The sequence below is a fragment of the Phodopus roborovskii genome, unplaced genomic scaffold (genome assembly GCF_943737965.1).
Source record: "Phodopus roborovskii unplaced genomic scaffold, PHOROB, whole genome shotgun sequence".
In the NCBI taxonomy this organism is placed as follows: domain Eukaryota; kingdom Metazoa; phylum Chordata; class Mammalia; order Rodentia; family Cricetidae; genus Phodopus; species Phodopus roborovskii.
The window spans coordinates 14,725,383-14,747,800 of NW_026125295.1; the positions used below are offsets into that span (position 1 = coordinate 14,725,383).

Genomic DNA, 22,418 nt, shown 5'->3' on the forward strand with positions numbered 1-22,418 from the left:
AGCCTTGATAAAAAAGACAACCAACAGATGGATAGCTTTAGATAGCATTTTAAGTAAAGATGATTTATAAGTAAAAGTTAGCTGTAACAGAGCTGTGGTTAGGATTAGCAGAGACTTCAGTGGTGATAAGGGGACTATGGGGCTGCAGAGATAGCTTAGCCAGGGAAGAACTTGCTGTGCAAAGCATGAAGATAAGAGCTTGGATCCCTAGCACCCATAAACATATCTGAGTGCAGGACTACATGTCTGTGATCCTATCACTGGAGAGGTGGAGATAGGAAGATCAGTGGAGCTCACTAACCAACTAGTTTAGGTGAGTTGGTGAGCCCTACATTCAGTGAGAGACTCAGTCTCAAAATAATTAAGTGGAAAGTAATTGAAGAAGACAGCCAGTGTCTGCTTCTGTTATCCATATACACAGTTGCACACATACTTTGTATAAACACATGCACATGCATGCACATGTATACACATACAGACAGTTAGCCAACTAAGGGGAATATCGATAAAATCAGGAGAATATAGATAAAGTCATATTCATATGAATAGTATAGACTTTACCGATAACTGGACAGGTTTTATGGAGAAGAAATCTTTCCTGTTTAACATTGGAAGAGTCATTTGCTTTCTGTAGGTATGGAAGCTCTTCATATTCATTTCCTCTAGTTTCATGTCTAGTGATTGTCATTTTGTTTATCAATGATAATCAGTGATAATATGTCTCATTAATAGTGTTTTTTTATTACTATTTTGTTGGTAGGAATAGAAGCATAGCTGTTAATTCATGCATGGATTTAAATACCCCCATTTTTATATCCTAACTTTTTCCAAATGGACTTTACATAGATCTTTGTAAGTATGTGTTTTTGGTCTCCTAGAGTCCACAATATTTATATTAAGCAACTTCAGGCTCATTTCATAAGCCTAGTCTTTCCTGAAAAAAATTTATATCATTAAAAGACAAACATAAAGAGTATTTTTTGTTCTGGTCATCTGCCACTTCTCTTACTTACTGAGTTACTGTGGGTAAGAGACTATGTAAAGACATTATACGAGTATTAATTTAAACTGACTGTACTGGCTGGTTTTGTGTGTCAACTTGATGCAATCTAGAGTCATGAGAGAAAGGAGCCTCAGTTGAGGAAATAAATGCCTTGATGAGATCCAGCTGTAAGACCATTTCTTATTTAGTGATCAGTGGGGCAGGGCCTAGCCCATGGTGGGTGGTGCCATCCCTGACCTGTTGGTCCTGGGTTCTATGAGACGGTGGGTTGAGCAAGCCATGGGAAGCAAACCAGTAAGCAGCTCCCTTCCATGGCCTCTGCATCAGCTCCTGCCACTGGGATTCTGCCCTGTTTGAATTCCTGTCCTGACTTCCTTAGTCATGAACAGCAATGCTGAATTGTAAACCAAATAAACCCTTTCCTCCCCAACTTGCTTTTTGGTCATGGTGCTTTGTCACAGCAATAGAAACCCTAACTAAGACACTGACCAAGTTCACAAAAGAAACACTATTACAGCTTAAATCATATATTGTTCTTCACACAGTGATAGTGGGTGTCTTCAATACCCCACTCTTAATGATAGACAAGTCATCTAGACAAAACTTAAAACATAGAAATACTGGAGCTAATGATATTATAAATAAAATGGACTTAATATATTTACCAAACATTTCACCCAGACACAAAAGAATATACCACCTTCTCAGCAGCTCATGGACTTTTTCCAAAATTGACCATATTCTTGGCTACAAAGTAAGTCTCAATGGATATAAGAAAATTGCAGTAATAACCTGCATCCTATCTAACCACCATGAATTAAAACTGATATCAACAACAATGGAAACAACAGAAAGCTTGCAAATTCATGGAAACTGAACAGCTAACTACTGAATGAAAAATGTATCAAGACAGAAATTGAAAAATTACTTTCTAGACTTGAATTAAAATGAATACATAACATTCCCAAATCAGACACAATGAAAACTGTTCTAAAAGGAAAGTTCATAGCAGTAAATGTGTACATAAAAAAATTGGAGACATCTCATATTATTAACAATACACTTGAAAGCTCTAGAACAAAAAGAAGGAATTACGCTCAAAAGAAATAGGTGGCAAGAAATAAACTCAGGGCTGAAATCAATAAAATAGAAACACACACACACATACACAACAATGGGGTTTGTCTTCTGTATATATGTTTCTCTTATTGGTTGATGAATAAAACAATGTGGTCAATAAGGTAGGAGGTATAGGCAGGGCTAGGAGACAAGGAGAATTCTGGGAAGTGTAGGTAGATAGCAGACACCATGCTCACATGCGACAGGCATTCTCTGGTAAGATAAGACCATGTGGAAATACTTAGATGAATAGAAATGGATTAATAATTAAGAAAGAGCTAGCCAATAAGAAGCCCAAACCATCAGCCAACAGTTGATAACTAATATAGCATCAATGTGTTTATTTGGGGCTCAAGGGCCTCCGGACCAGCCAGGAGAAAAAGCTCATGTTACACATGCATGCACGCACGCATGCACACACACACACACCATTAAAACAAAGAGTTTGCTCTTTGAAACAATCAGTAAGATTGTCAAGCCCTTAGCCAAATATCTAAAAGGTGAAGAGAGATCCAAATTAATGAAATTAGAGATGAAAAGGGTGACATAACAATATAATAGACACCTATAGAAATCCAGAGACTACTAAGGACATACTTTACAAACCTTTACTCCACCAAATTGAAAAGTCTAAAAGAAATGGATAATTTCTTTTTTTATTTTATTTTTATTTTACATATCGATCCCAGTTCCCTCTACCTACCTCCCTCCTTCCCTCCTTCCCTCTCTCTCTTTCCCTCCCTCCCTTCTTCCCTCCCTCTTTCCCTCCCTCCCTCCCTCTCTTTTTCCCCCTTTCCCCCCTCACATGCACCCCACCACCCTCCCCTTCCATCCCCTACCTCCACATGTAGGGTGATGCCATCCAGGAGGGGGTCATCTAAATCTGTCAAGTCATTTGAAGTAAGGACTAGTACTTCTCTCCTGTCTCTAGGTTAAGGGAGTATCCCTCCATGGGGGATGCACTTTCAAGGTCCTTTTGTGCACCAGGGATACATCCTGGTTCCACTGTCTGAGGTCCCTTAGACTTCTCTGGCCTTCTAGCTGAGACCCATCCATGTTCAGGGGGTCTGACTGAGCTGGATTCCCAGCTATCAGTCTAGGGGCCCGTTAGCTCCTCCTTGTTCAGGTCAGTTGTCTCTATGTGTTTCTGCAACCTGGTCTTGTCCTCCCTCTCTGCATCTGGATTCTAGTTTGGCTCAGTGTTTAGTTGTGGGCGTTTGCTTCTGTTTCCAACAGGTACTAGATGAGGGCTCCACGATGGTGGATAAATTAGTCGTTGATCTCATTATCAGGGAAGGGCATTTATGGTAGCCTTTCCACTGTTGCTCAAATTGTTAGTTGGAGTCAGTCTTGCAGATTTCTGGACATTTCTTTATGTTCAGTTTTCTCTTCAATCCTATAATTAATGGCTCCCTCTTTTATGTTCTCTCTCTCTCTCTCTTTCTCTCTCTCTCTCATCTATTCCTCCCCTGACTCAATCTTCCTAGTCCCACATGCTTTCCTTTTCTCCTCTTCTCTTTCTCCTAGTTCCCTCTCCACTCACTGCCCCCCCCCAACTCCCCATGTGCTCTGGAGAACTTGTCCCTTCCCCCTTCTGTGAGGGACCTTATATGAATCTCTTAGAATCCACCTTGTATCCTAATTTCCCTGGCGGTGTGAATTATAGGCTGGTGATCTTTTGCTCTAGGTCTAAAATCCATATATGAGCTAGTACATACCATGTTCCGCTTTTTGTGACTGGGTTACCTCATTCAGGATGGTTTCTTCAAGTTCCATCCACTTGCCTGCGAATTTCAAGATTCCATTGTTTTTTTTTTTTTTTTTTTTTTCTTCCGCAGAGTAGTATTCCATTGTGTAGATGTGCCACATTTTCTTTATCCATTCTTCAATTGAGGGGCATCTAGGTTGTTTCCAGGTTCTTGCTATTACAAATAATGCTGCTATGAACATAGTTGAGCACATGTCTTTGTTGCATGGATGTGGATCATTTGGGTATATGCCTAAGAGGGGGATTGCCAGGTCCTGTGGTAAACTAATTCCCATTTTCTTGAGGAACCGCCATACTGATCTCCAAAATGGTTATACAAGTTTGCACTCCCACCAGCAGTGGAGGAGTGTTCCCTTTCTCTATATCCTCTCCAGCTTAAGTTGTTATTGGTGTTTCTAATTTTAGCCATTCTGGCGGGAGTAAGATGGTATCTCAAAGTTGTTTTGATTTGCATTTTCCTGATAGCTAAAGATGTTGAGCATTTTCTTAAGTGTCTTTCAGCCTTTTTGATTTCCTCTGTTGAGAATTCTCTCTTCAGTTCTGTATCCCATTTTAAAATAGGGTTATTTGGTGTTTTGTTGACTAGTTTTTTGAGTTCTTTATATATTTTGGAGATCAGCCCTTTGTCAGATGTAGGATTGGTGAAAATCTTTTCCCAGTCTGTGGGCTGCCGTTTGGTCTTGTTCACTGTGTCCTTTGCCTTACAGAAGCTTCTAAGTTTGAGGAGGTCCCATTTATTAATTGTCAATCTCAGTGTCTGTGCTACTGGAGTTATGTTCAGGAAGCACTCTCCTATACCAATTTGTTCAAAGGTACCTCCCACTTTCTCTTCTAATAGATTAATGTGGCTGGATTTATGTTCAGGTCTTTGATGCATTTTGTGCATGGCGATAGATATGGGTCTATCTGCAGTCTTCTACACACCATCATCCAATTGTGCCAGCACCATTTTTGGAAGATGCTTTCCTCCCCCCATTGTATACCTTTAGCTGTTTTGTCAAAAATCAGGTGTTCGTAGGTGTGTGGGTTAATATCAGGATTTTCGATTCTATTCTATTGGTCTACTTGTCTATTTTTGTGCCAATACCAGGCTGTTTTCAGGACTATAGCTCTCTGTAGTAGAGCTTAAAGTCAGGGATGGTGATGCCTCCTGAAGTTCTTTTATTGTACAGGGTTGTTTTGGCTATCCTGGGTCTTTTGTTTTTCCATATAAAGTTGATTATTATCCTTTCAAGGTCAGTGAAGAATTGTGGGATTTTAATGGGGATTGCATTGAATCTGTAGATTGCTTTTGGCAAGATTGTCATTTTTACTTTGTTTATCCTACCTATCCAAGAGCATGGGAGATCTTTCCATTTTCTAGTATCTTCTTTAATTTCTTTCTTTAAAGACACAAAGTTCTTATTATATAGTCCTTTCATTTGTTTGGTAAGCATTAGCACAAGATACTTTATGTTGTTTGTGGCTATTATAAAGGGTGACGTTTCTCTGATTCCTTTCTCAGCCCCTTTGTAGTCTGAAAAAAGTAGGGCTACTGATTTTTTGAGTTTATCTTGTATCCTACTAGTTTGCTGAAGGTGTTTATCAGCTGTAGGAGTTCCTTGGTAGAGTTTTTTGGGTTGCTTATGTAAACTATCATATCATCTGCAAAGAGACAGTTTGACTTCTTTCTTTCCAATGTGTATCCCCTTGATCTCCTTTTGTTGTCTTACAGCTTTAGCTAGAACTTCAAGTACAACATTGAAGATATGTGGAGAGGGCAGCCTTGTCTTGTTCCTGGTTTTAGAGGAGTCGCTTTAAGCTTCTCTCCATTCAGTTTGATGTTGGCTGTTGGTTTACTGTATATTGCTCTTATTATGTTTAGGTATGTTCCTGTTATCCCTGATCTCTCCAAGACCTTTATCATGAAAGGGTGTTGAATTTTGTTGAAGGCTTTTTCAGCATCTAGGGAGAGGATCACATGGTTTTTCTTTTTCATTTTGTTTAATATAGTGGATCACGTTGATAGACTTTTGTATGTTAAACCATTCCTGCAACCCAGGGATGAAACCTACTTGGTCATGGTGGATGATTTCTCTGATATATTCTTGGATTTGGTTTGCCAGTATTTTATTGAGTATTTTTGCATCGATGTTCATCAGGGATATTGGTCTGTAGTTTTCCTTCTTAGTTGTGTCTTTGTGTGGCTTGGGTACCAAGGTGATTGTGGCCTCATAAAAAGAGTTTGGCAATGAACCTTCTGTTTCTATTGTGTGGAACAATTTGAGGAGTATTGGTATTAGCTTTTCCTCGAATTTCTGGTAGAATTCTACACTGAAGCCATCTGGCCCTGGGCTTTTTTTGGTTGGAAGGCTTTCGATGACTGCTTCTGTTTCGTTAGGGGTTATAGGTCTATTTAAGTTGTTTGTCTGTTCTTCATTTAATTTTGGTAAGTGATGGTTATTCAGAAATTTATCCATTTCCTTTGAATTTTCAAATTTTGTGGAGTACAGGTTTTCAAAGTATGACCTGAAAGTTGTCTGGATTTCCTGTGTTCGTTGTTATGTCCTCCCTTTTCGTTTCTAATTATTTTCTTGATAAATACTACCAAAGTTAAATCAAGATCAGATAAGCAATTTAGACAGGGATATAAATAGAAGCAGTAATTCAAAGTTTAAAGTTTATTTACCAACCCCACCCAAAACAAACAAACAAACAAACAACAACAACAAACAATCCCCTCCCCCAGGGCCAAATGGTTTTAGTCAGAATTTAATCAGACTTTCAAATAGTCAGTACCAATACTCTTCAAATTATTCTACAAAATAGAATCAGAAGCAACATTTGCCTAATTTGTTTTACAAGGCTACAGTTACCTTGACACCCAAGCCGCATAAAGACCCAACAAAGAGAATTACAGATTAATTTCCCTCATGGTCATAGATCAGTGTGTGGGTTATGACCCCCTTGGGGTTCCATATCAGTATTCTGTGTATCAGATATTTACATTATGACTCATAACAGTAGTAAAATTACAGTTATGAAGTAGCAACAAAAATTTTGTGGTTGGGGACACCACAGCATGATGAACTGTATTCAAGGTTTGCAGCATTAGGAAATTTGTGAACCACTGACATAGATGAAAAATTATCAATAAAGTACTTGCAAACAGAATCCACAAATGCATCAAAAAGACCACCCATCAAGAGCAAGTAGGGATAATAGTTCCTGTATCCATTGCAGCGGCTGGTTGCAGTTACCAGAGAGAACTTTCCACCTTCAGCCTTCTGGGCTGCAGCGCGACGCCAGGACGGATCGGCAGCTAAACTGCTCCAGGGCAGGCACCATGTTGCATTCATCTTTATCTCTCCCCCCCCCCCTGCATCTAGCAGTGTTGGCATGTAGTAGGCACTCAAGAAATGTATGTTGAATGAACAATGCCTGTGACAAGCAATTGGACTTTATTCTTTCCTGACCCTTGCTCCTATGACATACCTCCTGACTGCCACTGTCACCCCTTCAAAGCAGAACTTCTCTAGGGAGCCTGGAAGGGAAACAGCTATGGCCAAGGAGGGACATCTTGGGGGAAGCAGGGCTGCACTTTGATGAGCTGAACAAGCTTCAGGTGTTGGACCCAGAGGTTACCCAGCAGACCACAGAGCTCAAGGAAGAGTGTAAGGATTTTGTGGACAAAATTGGCCAGTTTCAGAAAATAGTTGGTGGTCTAATTGAGCTTGTTGATCAGCCTGCAAAAGAAGCGGAGAATGAGAAGATGAAGGCCATCGGTGCTCGGAACCTCCTCAAATCCATAGCAAAGCAGAGGGAAGCCCAACAGCAGCATCTGCAAGCACTGATAGCAGAAAAGAAAATGCAGTTAGAAATAAAAAAAAAAAAAAAACCACATGATTTAGATGCAGAAAAGGCCCTTGGCAGAAGCCAAGACCCCTTCATAATAAAATTGCTGTAGAGATTAGGGGGAAGCAAGGGATATACCTCAACATAATAAAAAACAGTTTGCAGTAAGCCCATAACCAGCATAAACTAAAATGGAAAGAAACGCAAAACAATTCCACTAAAGTCAGGAGCACAGCAAGGTTGTCCACTCTCCAGACCTACTCAATATAGTGCTTTAAGTCTTAGGTAAAGCAATAAGACAACTGAAGGAGATCAAGGGGATACATAGTGGAAAGGAAGAAGTCAAGTGTCTTTATTTGCAGATTAAGATATAATAGTATGCATAAGTGACACTAAAAATTCCACTGGGAAACTTACAGTTGGTAAACACTTTTAGCAAAGTAGCTGAATACAAGATTAACTCACTACTCTGTTTTCAAATGACAGTTTTTTTCTTCTTTTAAAAAATATAAATTTATTTTTATGTGTATGAGTGCCCTATCTGCCTGTGAAACTTTATGCCAGAAGAGGGAATCAGGGCCCACTATGTGGTTGCTGGGAATTGAACTCAGGACCTCTGGAAGAGCAAGCAGTACTCTTAACCGCTGAGCCATCTCTCTGGCCCCTCAAATGACAGTTTTTCAAATGAGTTTGTACCATTATTCTTGGAGTGTTTGATGAATTGCCCATCCATTTTTCAGTTAGGTCCCACTTGTGAAAGGTTCAGATTAGTTTCCAAAGCAGCACTACTAAATGAAGACCGAGTGACTGAACACACAATTCTGTGGGGGAACATTTCACATCTAGCCTAGATACTTTGAACATTCAATATCTCTGCTTGTAGAAGAATGAAGTATGAACCTAACTCAAATTACTTATATAAATCAACTTAAAATGAATTGGTGACTTAAATGTCAGACCCCCAAAATATAAAACTTGTAGAAGAAAACTTAGTGGAAACATTTAATGGCTTTAGTCTGAGCAAGGAATTTTTGGGTCAGGCCTGGAATGTACAGTTAACAAAAACAAATGTTAATAAATGAGATTTTGTAAAATTCAAAAGCTGCTTGCTGCATAGCAAAGGGAAATAACAGACTGAAAGACAAAACCTACAGAATGGGGGAAAATACTTGCAAACTATAGTGTGACAAAGAACTATTATCAGGAGTATGGAAAGAACACACTAGCAAAGAAGCAAATAATTTGAAATTGAGCAAAAGATTCAAGTAGATAGACATTTCTCAAAGGAAAATTAAAGAAGCCAGGCAAATTAAAATGTGAAAAATAGCATCACAAGTCATAGGGAAATGCAAATCAAAACCATAGTGTGCTGCCATACTCCTGCTAGAATGGCTATTATTAAAAAGTAAAAATATAAGTGGACAGGTCTGCTGATGTAAACCTTCCTGGACGTATTTAACCATGAAGTCCTCAGCCTGTAGGATCTCCTGAGTTTTGTGCTGGTGGGAGCCCCCATATGTATTTCTTTCTTCCAGTGTTTTGAGGCAGGAGATTGAGTGATGTTCTGACATATATGTAGTAAAGCACTTGAGCCAAGAAGACCTACACATAAGAGGTTGCTCAGTGACTATAAACAACAATACCTCAAATAAGAACAGTATTTACTCAAATGAAATCTTTTTTTTTATTTTTTTAAAATTTAAGTTGTAATTTGGTGTGATGTGTAGTTGTGATGGCAGAGGTAAAGGATAGAAATTGGTCCTTAAGTATTTGAAAAATGTTCAGTTTCATTATTGTTAGATACATGCAGACCAAAACTACAATGAGATGCTGCCATGTTACTCCAATTAGAAGATATTATAAACAGACCAAAAATGGTAATGTTATGGAGAAAAAAAGCAGGTCTTAAGTACTGTTGGTAGGAGTGTAAATTAGCACAACTATTATGGAGAACAGTTTGGAGATTCCTCAGAAAGCTATAAAATTAGAATTACCATATGATTCAGTTATTCCTGTGTTTGGTTGCTATCCAAAGGAGATGAAGTCAGTGTAACAAAGAAATACATGCATACACATTATTTATTGCTACATTATTCATAATAGCTAAAATAAAGATTCAACCTGGATACTCACCAGCAAATGAATGGATAAAGAAAATATGCTTTGTACACACGATAGAGTAGTATTACAATGATAGGTTCAAAGTTCTGTCATTGGCAGTACAGTGGGTAAAACTAGAGGACATTGTGTTACATGAAGTAATCTAGACGTAGAGTGACAGTTACTGTACATTCTTTCACATATTTAGAAATTAAAAATGTTAACCTGAAAATTAAAGTTACTGCTAGGGACTAGGGTGCATGCACTGGGGTAAAAGTTGAGAAAAAAGGGGTAGATTTTATCACAGCACACCATATACATGTATGGGAATAGTGTACACTGCCTCAGTAGTATTATAGTTAATTCATGTTAAAAATGAAAAGAAAAAATGTGATAACTGAATTTCAGTGAGCACATGCTCATTCATGATCCTTAAAGTGGTCATGATAACGCACCCCCCTTTTTTTGGTGTTTCAAGACAAGACTTTATAGTTTTGGAGCCTGTCCTGGAACTTATTCTGTAGACCAGGCTGGTCTTGAACTCACAGATATCTGCCTGCCTCTGCCTCCCAAGTAAGTACTGGGATTAAAGGCATGTGCCACCACTGCCCACCTTTTGTGTGTGTGTGTGTGTGTGTGTGTGTGTGTTTTGTTTTGCTTTTATAGACAGGGTTTCTCTGTGCATACCAAATTAGCCTCAAACTCAGAAATTCTCCTGCTTCTGCCCCCTCCCTCAAGGCACGTGTACCTCCCATTGCCTAGCCAATAATAATACTTTTTTTTTTTAATGGTGAAAACAGATAATACATTCTTGAAGCTGCTTTGATTAGTGCTTGCCAGGACTGTAGGGAAAGAAAGTTTGGAAAAAGGGGTGACTGTAAAAGAACATGGTTTTACATTTTCCTCATGTAATATTTATAAACGACTGAACACTATCTATATAAGGTTATACCTAGCATTTTGTGTTCCAGTATTCCAGATTTAGGTGATTCTGAGTGCACTTGTATCCTTGTTTTAATTTGCAGTTCCTTAATCAGTTGATGACAACTGTTTTTTTATTCTACCATTTGTCATCTATATATCTTATTTGCTGAGATGTCTAGCTTTATCTTTTACCTATCTTTAAATTTGATTTCCTCTCTTCCCCTTCAGTCTACTCCCTTCATTTCTGCTTCCTTTACCCATTCTCTCCCCTTTTTTGTAAAGATTTATTTATTTTTTCTGTATACAGTATTCTATCTGCATGTATCTCCGAGGGCAGCAGATCTCATTACAGAAGGTTGTGAGCCACCATGTGGTTGCTGGGAATTGAACTCAGGACCTCTGGAAGAGCAGTCAGTGCTCTTGAACTCTGAGTCATCTCTCCAGCCCCCTCCCCCTCTTTTTTCCCATGAATTGTATGCATTCTTTATATATATTTGAGGTAATGGTATGTTATAAGATATGTTCATTGTGAAGATTTTCTCCTAGTCAGGAGTGACCTGTCTTACTTACTCTCTTCACATTGTCTTTCATAGTGCAGAAGCTTTAAATTTTTTATGTAGTCCAATTTATCAATTATTTCATGAATCTTGCCTTACATCCAAAAAGTCTTCACCATACCTAATATTACTGGAGTTTTCTCCTGTATTGTCTTCTGAGAGTTTATAGTTTGCACTTTACATTTAGGTGCATGATTCAGCTGAGTTAATTTTTGTGAGGGGTACAAACGCTCTCTCTGTCTTTATATATGTACATGCACACAATACACACACACACACATATATATGTAAAATTTATTCTCTCATACAATACATCCTGACTACAGCTTAACCTCCTTCCACTCTTCCCAATCCACTCCCCACTTCCAGTCTCCTCCAGATTCCCACCCCTGTCTTCCCCAAGAAAAGAGCAGGCCTCCCCAGGGATATAAACCAAACAAGGCACAAGATACAATAAGATCAGGCACAACCTCTCACATCAAGGCTGGGCAAGGCAATCCAGTAGGAGGAAAAGGATCCCAAGAGCAGGCAAGACAGCCAGAGACACCCCATTCCCACTGTCAGGAGCCTCCCCACCAAATACCAAACTAGCAACCATAACACATGCAGAGGACCTAGCACAGATCCATGAAGGTCCTGAAATGGTCTTTTCAGTCTCTGTGAGCCCCCATGAGCCCTGCTTAGTTGAATCTGTGGGTAGTCCCATGTTCTGAGGGGAGGACCTGATGGAGACCTCCAATCTGGGCTTTCTCTCTCCCTAGTGTTTGGCTGTGAGTCTGCATCTGTTCCCATCAGCTGCCAGAAGCAGCCTCTGATGTCTGGACTAGGCACTGATCAATGAGTATAGCAGAGCATCATTAGGAATCATTTAATTGATTTTATTTGTTTATTTTTAAATTTATTTCTTTATTTTGCCAGTCATGTTTGGTTCTACCCTAGGTCTCTGGGCTATCTAGCGTCTGGTTCCTGGTCATGCAGGTAGTTCTGGGCATGGGCTTCCTCTGTGTTGTGGTCCTCAAATTAGGCCAGTCATTGGGTGGTGTGGTTCTGTGCCACCATTTCCCTACTACATCTTGCAGGCAAAACAAATTGTAGGTTGAAGGTTTCATGGCTGGGTTGGTGTCCCAGTCTCCCTCTGAAAGCTTTGCTAGGTTACAGAAGATGGTTGTTTCAGACTCCACATCTTCTATTACAAGGAGTCCCTGATAGAGTCACATGCATCGGCAGGTAGGCAGGTGGCGCGTGAGCGAGCACACCCACACACCCCTACCTACCTTTTTGTTTTGCTGTGAGATTTTTTTTTTATTGCCTGTTTTCTTGGTTATAGTTAACTTCCTGAGTTGGGGTTTACCTTCTAATACTTTCTGTAGGGCTGAATTTGTAGATCAATATTGTTTAAATTTGACTTTATCATGGATTATCTTGTTTCCACTCTCTGGCATGGCATCTGTGGTCTCTTAGAGTCTGTTGGACATCTGTCCAGGGCCTTCTGGCTTTTAGAGTCTATATGGAGAAGTTGAGTGTAATTCTAATAGGTGTGCCTTTATCTGATATTTGTTTATTTTCCTCCTTGCAGCTTTTAATATTTTTTCTTTATTCTTTATGTTAAATGTTTCCATTATTGTGTGGTAAGGGGGGGGGATTTCCTTTTCTAGTTCAATTTATTTGGTGTTCTGTAAGTTTCTTTTTCCTTTATAGGCATTGCCTTCTTTAGGTTAGGAAAATTCCTTCCTATGACTGTGTTAAAAATATTTTTTGGGCCTTTATATTTGCTGGGATACTTCTCCTTCTTCTATTCCTATTATTCTTAGATTTTGGCTTTTTATAGTGTCCCAGATTTTTTGGGTGTTTTGTGTCAAGTGTCTTTTAGCATGAACATTTTCTTTGACCAGTGTATCTATTTCTTCTATCATGTCTTCAATGTCACTTTTTGTATTCTGTTGGTAAAGCTTGCCTCTTCTCTTATCTAGATTTCTTTTTTTACTTAAAGGATTCCCAAAGTTGGTGTTTTCTTTATTACTTCTATTTCCATTTTTAGGTCTTGAACAGTTGTATTCGTTTCCTTCAATTATTTGTTTATTCTTCTTGGTTTTCTTTAAGGGATTTATTGAATTCCTCCGATTTTTTTTTTGACTGCCTTTTCCTGAATTTCTTTAAGGGAATTATTAATTTCCTCTTTAAGGCCCTTTGTCATCTTTATAAAGTTGCTTTTAGGTTGTTTTCTTATGTTTCAGCTGTGTTGGGATATTCAGGGCTTGCTATAGAGGACAGCTGGGCTCTGGTGGGAACTGATGTTGATTATGTTCTTGAGCTGGCCTCTAGGCATCTGGGTTTGGGGAGATAATAGGTCTAGGTGCCTATTTCTGAGTTTGTCTTTGTATAATAGGTGTTTTGTTTCTTTGTTTCTGTATCCTCTCTGGTCTCCTGGCAAGTGTGGTCTCTGGTTGAGGAGGGGGTCTCTGCCTGAGTTGGGGTCTCGGACACAGCAACAAGGAGGCATGGGGGGGATTGGGGATAGGGTGGGGGACTTAAGAGAGTAGGGGACCACACAGGTGGGCAGCATACTTGGGTTTCTGATGGGTGGCATGGCCTGTAGTTGAGTAGGGGTTCTCGGTCTGATTTGGGGCCTGGGACTTGGTGACAAGGAGGTGAGGGTGGATTGGGGAGGGGCATTGAGAGAGTGGGAGAGGTCTGTTGGGCAGTGGCCTACCTGGACCTCTGGTGGCTGGGTTGGTCTCTGGTGGAGCAGGGGCCTCCATCCGAGTTGGGGGCTGGGCTGAGTGTGTATACAGAGTTTATGTTTTCCCAGTTGAAACCAGTTGTTCTTGCACCTCTTACTAACACACCTTTTCTTACTGTGTTGCCATCACTTCTTTGTGAAGGGGTGGTTGAAGTCTGTGTGGGTCTGTTTATGGGTTTTAGTTTTTGTTCAGTGGATTGTTTCGGTAGATTGTTTGCCTCCCCCCCCCCCCCATACTCCACAGCTTTGAATTATGTAGCTTTAGAGCATTCTCATGGATTTATTTATTTATTTATTCATTCAATTTTCAAGGATTTTAGAGAGACTCATTCTGCCATGTGGTATCTCAATGTATTTTTGTTAGGTGTTAGGTATGGTAAGTTTTTTTTTTTAAGGGTTTTCAAAACAGGGTTTCTTTGTGTAGCCTTGGATGTCATATAGCTTAGCCCTGTAGACTCACACTGGCCTTGAACTCATAGAGATCTGCTTGCCTCTACTTCCCAAGTGCTGAAAATTATCTAAAATGATCAATGAAGAAATTGAGACTCAGTTTGTGATTGAAATTTATTATCTCAGCTATTGTTACTAAAAGAAGCAGAATTTTTGTTCTTTTGTACTCTGTTGTTTTCATGTGAGAAAATTAGATTTTTCTCTCTTTCATGGCACTGTCATGAGATTTGAAGATTAGTACATGGATAATGCCCCCAATTTCAATGTGTAAAATTAATAAAAAAAATGTTCTTCTGTGTTTTTCTCGGTTTTACTTTTACCTTCTGTTTCCTCCCAAACACGAGTGAACTATAGTAAAACTCTGAAAATAATAGATTAGACTTGAGAAAGGTTGGCAGTAAAATTTCCCTTGTTTGAAAATTATACTTCTGTTGTATAAATGAAACTTTTATTAGTATTGCTGTAAATAAATGCTGAAAGGAAAAATATAGATTAATCTCTCTGTAATATAATGATACTGACTTTAGCAACTGAGTAGAAACAATAACAACCAACTTAGAGACTAGTATAGTATGCAGCATGGGAGAGTGAGTGAATGAATCAGGAAATAGTTTGGAATGTACTTCCTATCTGCCATAGAAAAAAGACCAAATAAAAATAATAACCTGCTTTTTCAGGAGTAAACTGCTAGTACTTCATTGTAGATCCTAATGAAGCCAAAGCATAGTAAGGAAAAGTTCACATTTGCTTTTTTCGAAAATTACTCTATGTCTCTTATAGAATGACAGTAACATTATTTTAATATCTTTTTAGGTTGGTACAGAGGAGTTTCAACAAAGAAGCCTAATGTGAAGGTAATGGAGAGTTTATCATTGTGTTCCTCAATGTGTAAGATTTGCCTCATATGTTATTAACAGTCATAACAGCTGTTTCTAGTTCATCTTTAATCCTTTATAGTAGATATAGTCATCTTTTTTGGCAGAGTTGTGTAAGAGTCTTCTAAGGCCCAGGCAGTATTAAAATGATTTTTCAGAAAGCAAAGAAAATGCAAATGTGGTTATAACTATATGTTTATCTTGAAGAAACCTATTCATACTTTTAAGTAATTTTTCTTCAAGATTTGACAAAAACTAAATTGACTTATTTATAGTTTTAGTGCTGTGGAACCATATGTCTACTTAGATGAATTTATTGCTAAGATGCAAAGTAGGAAAAATAAAAATAATGCTTAACAAGGCATTTCTTTGTTGATATTAAAAATTAAAATGTGAACTTAAATAAGGCTATATAGAATACTGATGTCATATCTTAGATATTATGTGTTCAGCCCATTATTACTATTAACTTAATAAAATAAAATATATTTTAATGAGCAGTTATAACTAAAACATTCTTTTTAATGTTTTATTATTATATTATTAGTTATTATTATTTTTATATCCTGATCACAATTTCCCCTCCTTTTTCTCCTCCTAGACCCTCCCTTACCACTTCCCCTCTGAGCCACCCTTTCTACCCTCTTCTCCTATGTTTCTATTTAGAAAAGGGCAGGCCAGGGCTTCCAGGGATATCAATCAAACATAGTGTATCAAGTTACATCAACACTAAACTACTCTCTTCATATTAAGGCTGGGCAAAGCAAACACAGTATGAGGAATAGGGTCCCAGAAGTCTGCAAAAGAGTCAAAGACAGGCCCTGCTCCCACTGTTAGGAGTCCTACAAGAAGACCAAAAGACATAACTGTAAAATATATTCAGAGGGACTAGGTCAGTCTCATGCAGGCTCTCTGGTTGTTGGTTCAACCCGTTACTCCAGGAGTTGATTCTGTGGGTTCTTGTGTGATGTCCTTGACCCCTTTGGCTCCTACAATCCTTCCTCCTTTTCTTCCAAAGGGTTGCCTGAGCTATGACTGCTGTTTGGCTGTCAGTCTCTGTATATGTTTCCATCAGTTGCTGGGTGAAACCTCTCTGCTGACAATTGGGCTAGACACCAATCTATGATTAAAGCTGAATATCATTAGGTATCATTACATTGACTTTTTCTTTTGACAGTTTTGTTTGGTTCTGTCCTAGGTCTCAGGGCTATCCATCCTCTGTGCACTGGCAATCCAGGCAGTGTTAGGGGTGGGCTTCCTCTTGTGGTATGGGTCTCAGGCTGGACTGGTCATCAATTGGCTACTCCCATGATTTCTGTGCCACCTTTACCCAAGCACATCTTGTAGGCAGGACAGATTGTAGGTTGAAAGTTATGTGGCTGGATTGGTGTCCCAGTGCCTTCACTGGAAGTTTTTCCTGGTTATAGGAGATGGCTAGTTCAGGCTGTGTATCTCCAGTTGCTAGGAGTCTTAGCTAGGATCACCCTTTTAGATTCCTGGGAGTTTGCATTTCACTAGGTTTTTCCCTCATCCCGAAATGTGCCCCTCCTTTAGTCTTTTCCAGTACTCTTCCCTGTCTATACTGCCCCTCTAACTTGATTCCTCCTGTTCCCAGTTCCACTAGCCCCCAGTCCACCACCAAAATATATTCTATTTCCCCTTCACAGGGATATCCAAGTGTCTTCCCTAAGCTAAGCTCTTCTTGTTAGCCAACCTTTCTGGGTCTGTGTATTGTAGCATGGTTATATTTTACTTTCCAGCCAATATCTTTCTGGGTCTGAGTTATCTCACTCAGGATTCTTTTTTCAAGTTCCACCCATTTATCTGCAGATTTCATGATGCCATTGTTTTTAACACATGAGCAATATGCAGTTGTTGTATAAATGTACCACATTTTATTTGTCCTTTCTTCACTGGAGGGACATCTGGATTATTTCTAGTTTCTTGCTATTATGAATAAAGCTGCTGTGAACATAGTTGAGCATGTGTCCCTGTGATAGGATGGAGTGTCCTTTAGGTAGATGCTCAGGAATGTGATAGCTGGGTCTTGAGGTATATTGATTCCCAGTTTTCTGAGAAACTGCCATAGTGAATTTGAAAGTGGCTATACAAGGGGTGGAGGGAGGAGTGTTACCCTTGATCCATATACTCTCCAGCATGGGCTGTCACTTGTGTTTTTGATCTTAGCCATTCTGACAGGTGTAAGGTGGAATCTCAAAGATGTTTTAATTTGCATTTACCTGATGGCTAAGGATGTTGAACACTTTCTTAAGTGTTTCTTGGCCATTTGAGATCCCTCTGTTGAGAATTGTCTGTTTAGATCTGTACCCCACTTTTTAATTGATGTCTAGTTTCTCCAATTCTTTATATATTTTGGAAATTAGCATTCTGTCAGATGTAGAGTTGATGAAGATCTTTTCCCATCAGTGGGTTGCCATTTTGTCATAGTGATGGTGTCCTTAGCCTTTCAAAAGCTTTTCAGTTTCACGAGGTCCAATTATTTCCTTAGGGGTTGTGATTCTATTTAAATTGTTTATCTGGTATTTATTTAACTTTGGTAAGTGGTATCTATGAAGAAATTTGTCCATTTTTTTTTTTTTTTTTTAGTTTTTCAATTATGTGAAGTACAGGTTTTTGAAGCATGACCTGATTCTTTGGATTTCCTAGGTGCTTGTTGTTATGGTTCCCCTTTTTGTTTCTGATTTTGTTAATTTGGAAATTCTCTCTCTGTCTTTTAGTTGTTTTAGATAAGGGTTTTCTATCTTTTTGATTTTCTCAAAGAAGCAACTCTTTGTTTCATTGATTCTTTGTATTGTTCTCTTTGTTTCTATTTTATTGTTTTCAGCCCTCAATTTGATTATCTCCTGACATCTACTCCACTTGGGTGTATTAGCTTCTTTTTGTTCTAGAGTTTTCTGGTGTGCTGTTATATTGCAAGTATGAGATCTCTCCAAATTCTTTGTAAAGGCACATAGTGCTATGAATATTCATCTTAGGACAGCTTTCATTATGTCCCATTAGTTTGGACATGTGCTTTCATTTTCATTGAATTTTGGGAAGTATTTAATTCCTCCTTTATTTCTGCTTTTATCCAGTAGTCATCAGTATAGAGTTGTTCAGTTTTCATGAGTTTATAGCCTTTCTGTTATTTCTGTCATTGTTGAAATCCAGCTTTAACCTGGTAGATGCAAGGGGTTATTTTAATTTCCTTGTATCTTTTGAGACTTGCTTTGTGACTGAATGTGTGGGTCAATTTTGGAGAATGTTCCATGAGGTGTATGCTGACAAGAAGGTGTATTCTTTTGTGTCTGGGTTCTGGGTGAAATGTTCTGTAGATATCGGTTAGGTCCATTTGGTTCAGAACATGGTTAGCTCCATTATATCTGTGCTTAGTATTTGTCTGGATGACCTGTCCATTGATGAGAGTGGAGTGTTGAAGGTTCCCACTATCAATGTGTGAGGATTGATGTATGATTTAAGCTTTAGTAATGTTTCTTTTATAAATGTCGGTGCTTTTGCATTTGGAGCATAGATGTTGAGAATTGAATTGTAATCTTTGTGGATTTTTCCTTTGATAAGTATGTAGTGTCCTTCTCTATCCAGAGTAATTTTGATTTGAAGTCTATTTTGTTAGATATTACAGTAGCCACACAAGCCTGTTTCTTGGGGCATATGCGGAAAACCTTTTCCAACCTTTTTCTCTGATGTAATGTCTTTGATGTTGAGGTGTGTTTCTTGTATGCAGCAAAAGGATGGGCCCTTTTTTTTTTTTTTTTTTGCATCTGTTCTATTAATCTGTGTCTTTGTATTGGGGAATTGAATCCATCAATATTGAGAGATATCAATAACCAATGATTGTTAGTTCTTGTTATTTTGTTGTTTTTGTTGTTGTTGGTGTGCGTGTGTGTGTGTGTGTGTGTGTCCTTTGGGTTATGCTGATGTGAGATTATTATTGCCTATGTTTTTGTGGGTGTAGTTAACCTCCTTGGGTTGGAGTTTCCCTTCTATTACCTTCTGTGGAGCTGGGTTTGTGGATGGATAATTGTTTAAATTTGACTTTATCATGGTTTATCTTTTTTTTTTCCATCTCTGGTTATTGAAAGTTTTGCTGGGTATAGTAGTCTAGGCTGGTATGTGTGGTCCCTTAGAGTCTGCAGCACATTTGTCCAGGTCCTTTTGGTGTTTAGAGTCTCCTTGGAGAAGTTTAGTGTGATTCTGATAAGTTTGCTTTTATATGTTACTGTTACAGGCAATTTTTCTGCCAGCCTGGTTCCAGAGCCATGTCAGCCTCAAATAACACGCAGAGACGTTGTATTAGATATAAAGCTGTTGGCCAGTTACTAGCATTTCTTATTGACTAGCTCTGTCTTAAACATTAACCCATTTCTATTAATCTAAATGTTTCCATGTGGTCTTATATTATTGGAGAGAGAATCCGGACCTTTTCTCTCAAGTCCCTACATCTTGAATCTCCTCTCCTACATCTCCCAGAATCCTCCTTGTCTCCTAGTCCCACCTATCTTGCTTCCCTATTTGCTAACAGTGCTTTATTCATTAACCAATAAGAGAAGCATATTTACAGAATGACATCTCCCATCATGTTACTTTCTCTTTTCTCCTTGCAGCTTTAAATATTCCTTTTTTGTTCTCTGTGTTTAGTGTTTTGATTATTGCTTCCTTTTCTGTTGTGTCAATGTTGTGTTCAGTAAGTTTCCTGTAACTTTTTAGGTACCTCCTTCTTAAGGTTAGGAAATATTTTTTCAAGGATTTTGTTAAAAAATATTTTCTGGGCCTTTGAGCTGGAAACCTCCTTCTTCTATTCCTAGTATTCTTAGAGTTGATCTTTTCATAGTGTTCCAGATGTCCTGAATGTTTTGTGTTAGGTATCTTTTAGATTTAACATTTTCTTTGACCACTGTACCTGTTTATTATGTTTTCAGTGACTGAGATTCTCTCTTTCATCTCTTGTATTCTGTTGGTGATGCTTGGTCTATAGTTCCTGTTCTCCTATCTAGATTTTCCATATCTAGGGTTCTGCAGGGTTTTTTTTTTTATTGCTTTTATTTCTATTTTCAGGTTTTGAACCAGACCAATGACTCGCTGCAATGAACTTTTACAGTAAAGATGTATGGACTGAAGGGTGTACTGTGTGACTCACTGGGCCACACTCCAGCTTCCATGCAAAGATTTCAGTTATATTTTGTTGGTTCATTTGTTTTTGTTTTTACTTTTAAATTTTGTTTTGGGGCAGGAGGTTGCAAGGGCAGAGGGTGGAAGCATGGGAGCAGGGAGTGGGATCAGGATGCATTATGTGAAATCCACAAAAAAACATAAAAAAAACCTTGAAATGATACATTGTGTATTAATTTGAAACTTTAGTCACAAAACAGTTGTCAGTGATTACTTTTGTAGGCATAGTTTTCCTGTCCTGACCACCTGCTTCCAAATAAGCTGCAGCCACTTCCCAAATAACTGACTCAGAGACTTAATATTAATTGTAAATGCTCAGCTGATAGCTCAGGCTGGTTACTACTTAACCCTTGTGTTTAAATAACCTGCATTTCTTATCTGTGTTTTGCCATGTGGCTCATGGCTTGTTACCTCATTTTCTACACATCATGCTTCCGACCCTGGCCTTCTTTTTCCCACCATTCTTCTAGTTTGGTTTTCCTGCCTGGCTATCAATTCAAGTAACAAATCTTTATGGGGCACAAGAGGATTATTCCATAGCATACTTTCTTCACTCTGATATCAAAATACTAGTAATGGAATCAAGGTAGTGGATGGTATAGGTCACAGATATCAAGATAAATAGAATATGATATAAATTATAACCTTCCATTGCTTTTTAATAGTTCTTATTCAGAGATAAAAAATAGTTCTTATTCATATTTTAGCTCTTGGTAGTTTGATCATGACTTTAAAAGTTATATAGAAATAGAAACTTCCTGAACTAGCTGTTTTCATCTGAACCACTATGTTAATTGGGTTTCTCTACATAGTCTTAAAAGAGTGTCCCTTCTTCTAGTTTTTTAACTGACTTCTCCAGAAAGAATTACAAAGCAGTGCTCAGAATCTTATACCTGTTTCTAAATTCTTTTTATTATGGTATAGTTACTTGGATTTTGTGAGAGAGCTATTTTGTGTTTAGTTTCTGAAATAGTTTGACAGCCAATTGAACAGAAAAGTTACACTAAGTAGTATTAGTTTGTGTTTGTGTGAGTGTGTATACATATATATACATATATGTATATAATTTTTCCTTATTTTACATATCAATTCCAGTTCCCCTTCCCTCCCTCCCAGGCTCCCCGACACCCCCTTTCATCCCATTCCTCCCCCACTCCACAGAGAGGGTGAAGCCTTCCAGGAGGGATCATCAAAATCTGTCAAGTCATTTGGAGTAGGGTCTGAGTCCTCCCTCCTGCCTCTAGGCTAAGGGTGTATCCCTCCATGGGGAATATGCTCCCAAAGTCCTTTTGTGCACCAGGGATAACAATCTGAGCAACAGTGGAGGGGCTACCTTAAATGCCCTTCCCTGATAATGAGATTGATGACTAATTTATATGCCATCATAGAAGGTTTTGTGTGTGTGTGTCTAACCAGATTTCATTGTTTTCTTTATGCAAATATAGTATTTTTGTGATTGTGTATTTTGGTAATTTCAACTTTCTTCTAGATTTTAGGTGGCTATAACATTTACTAGCAATAGATATTTACATCTTCAATTTAAATTGGTATTCCCTTTCAAAACACATTGAAAACCGTTCAGTTTTGTTTTTCAACAAAATTCATATGTAGTCGGAATAAAACATGGAATTATGTGTATAATATGCTCAATGATTAAAACATACATTAGAAACATTCAAGAAGCAATTTCTTGTTCTCTGATGTAATGAAAAATGTGAGAGTTATGCTTTCATCATCTTTTAGGACTATGACTATTTGATAAATGTAGATTTATACATTTAAATCATTTAAAAAAGGATCATCTGAAAATTTCTCTGAATTATATAAAGATTTCTTCATTTCTGCCATATCAAATAAA

At 38.3% G+C, this 22,418-nt stretch overlaps 1 protein-coding gene across 8 annotated transcripts in view; it reads left to right on the forward strand.

The window, feature by feature from the left end:
• The window catches only part of Dock3 (dedicator of cytokinesis 3), a 307,646-nt gene that overhangs the window by 41,833 nt on the left and 243,395 nt on the right, over window positions 1–22,418 (forward strand). For all 8 annotated transcript variants that reach the window (XM_051205186.1, XM_051205158.1, XM_051205167.1 and 5 more), the window contains exon 3: window positions 15,309–15,349. In XM_051205186.1, coding sequence (XP_051061143.1) covers window positions 15,309–15,349 — 41 coding nt within the window. The remainder of the gene's footprint in view (window positions 1–15,308; window positions 15,350–22,418) is intronic.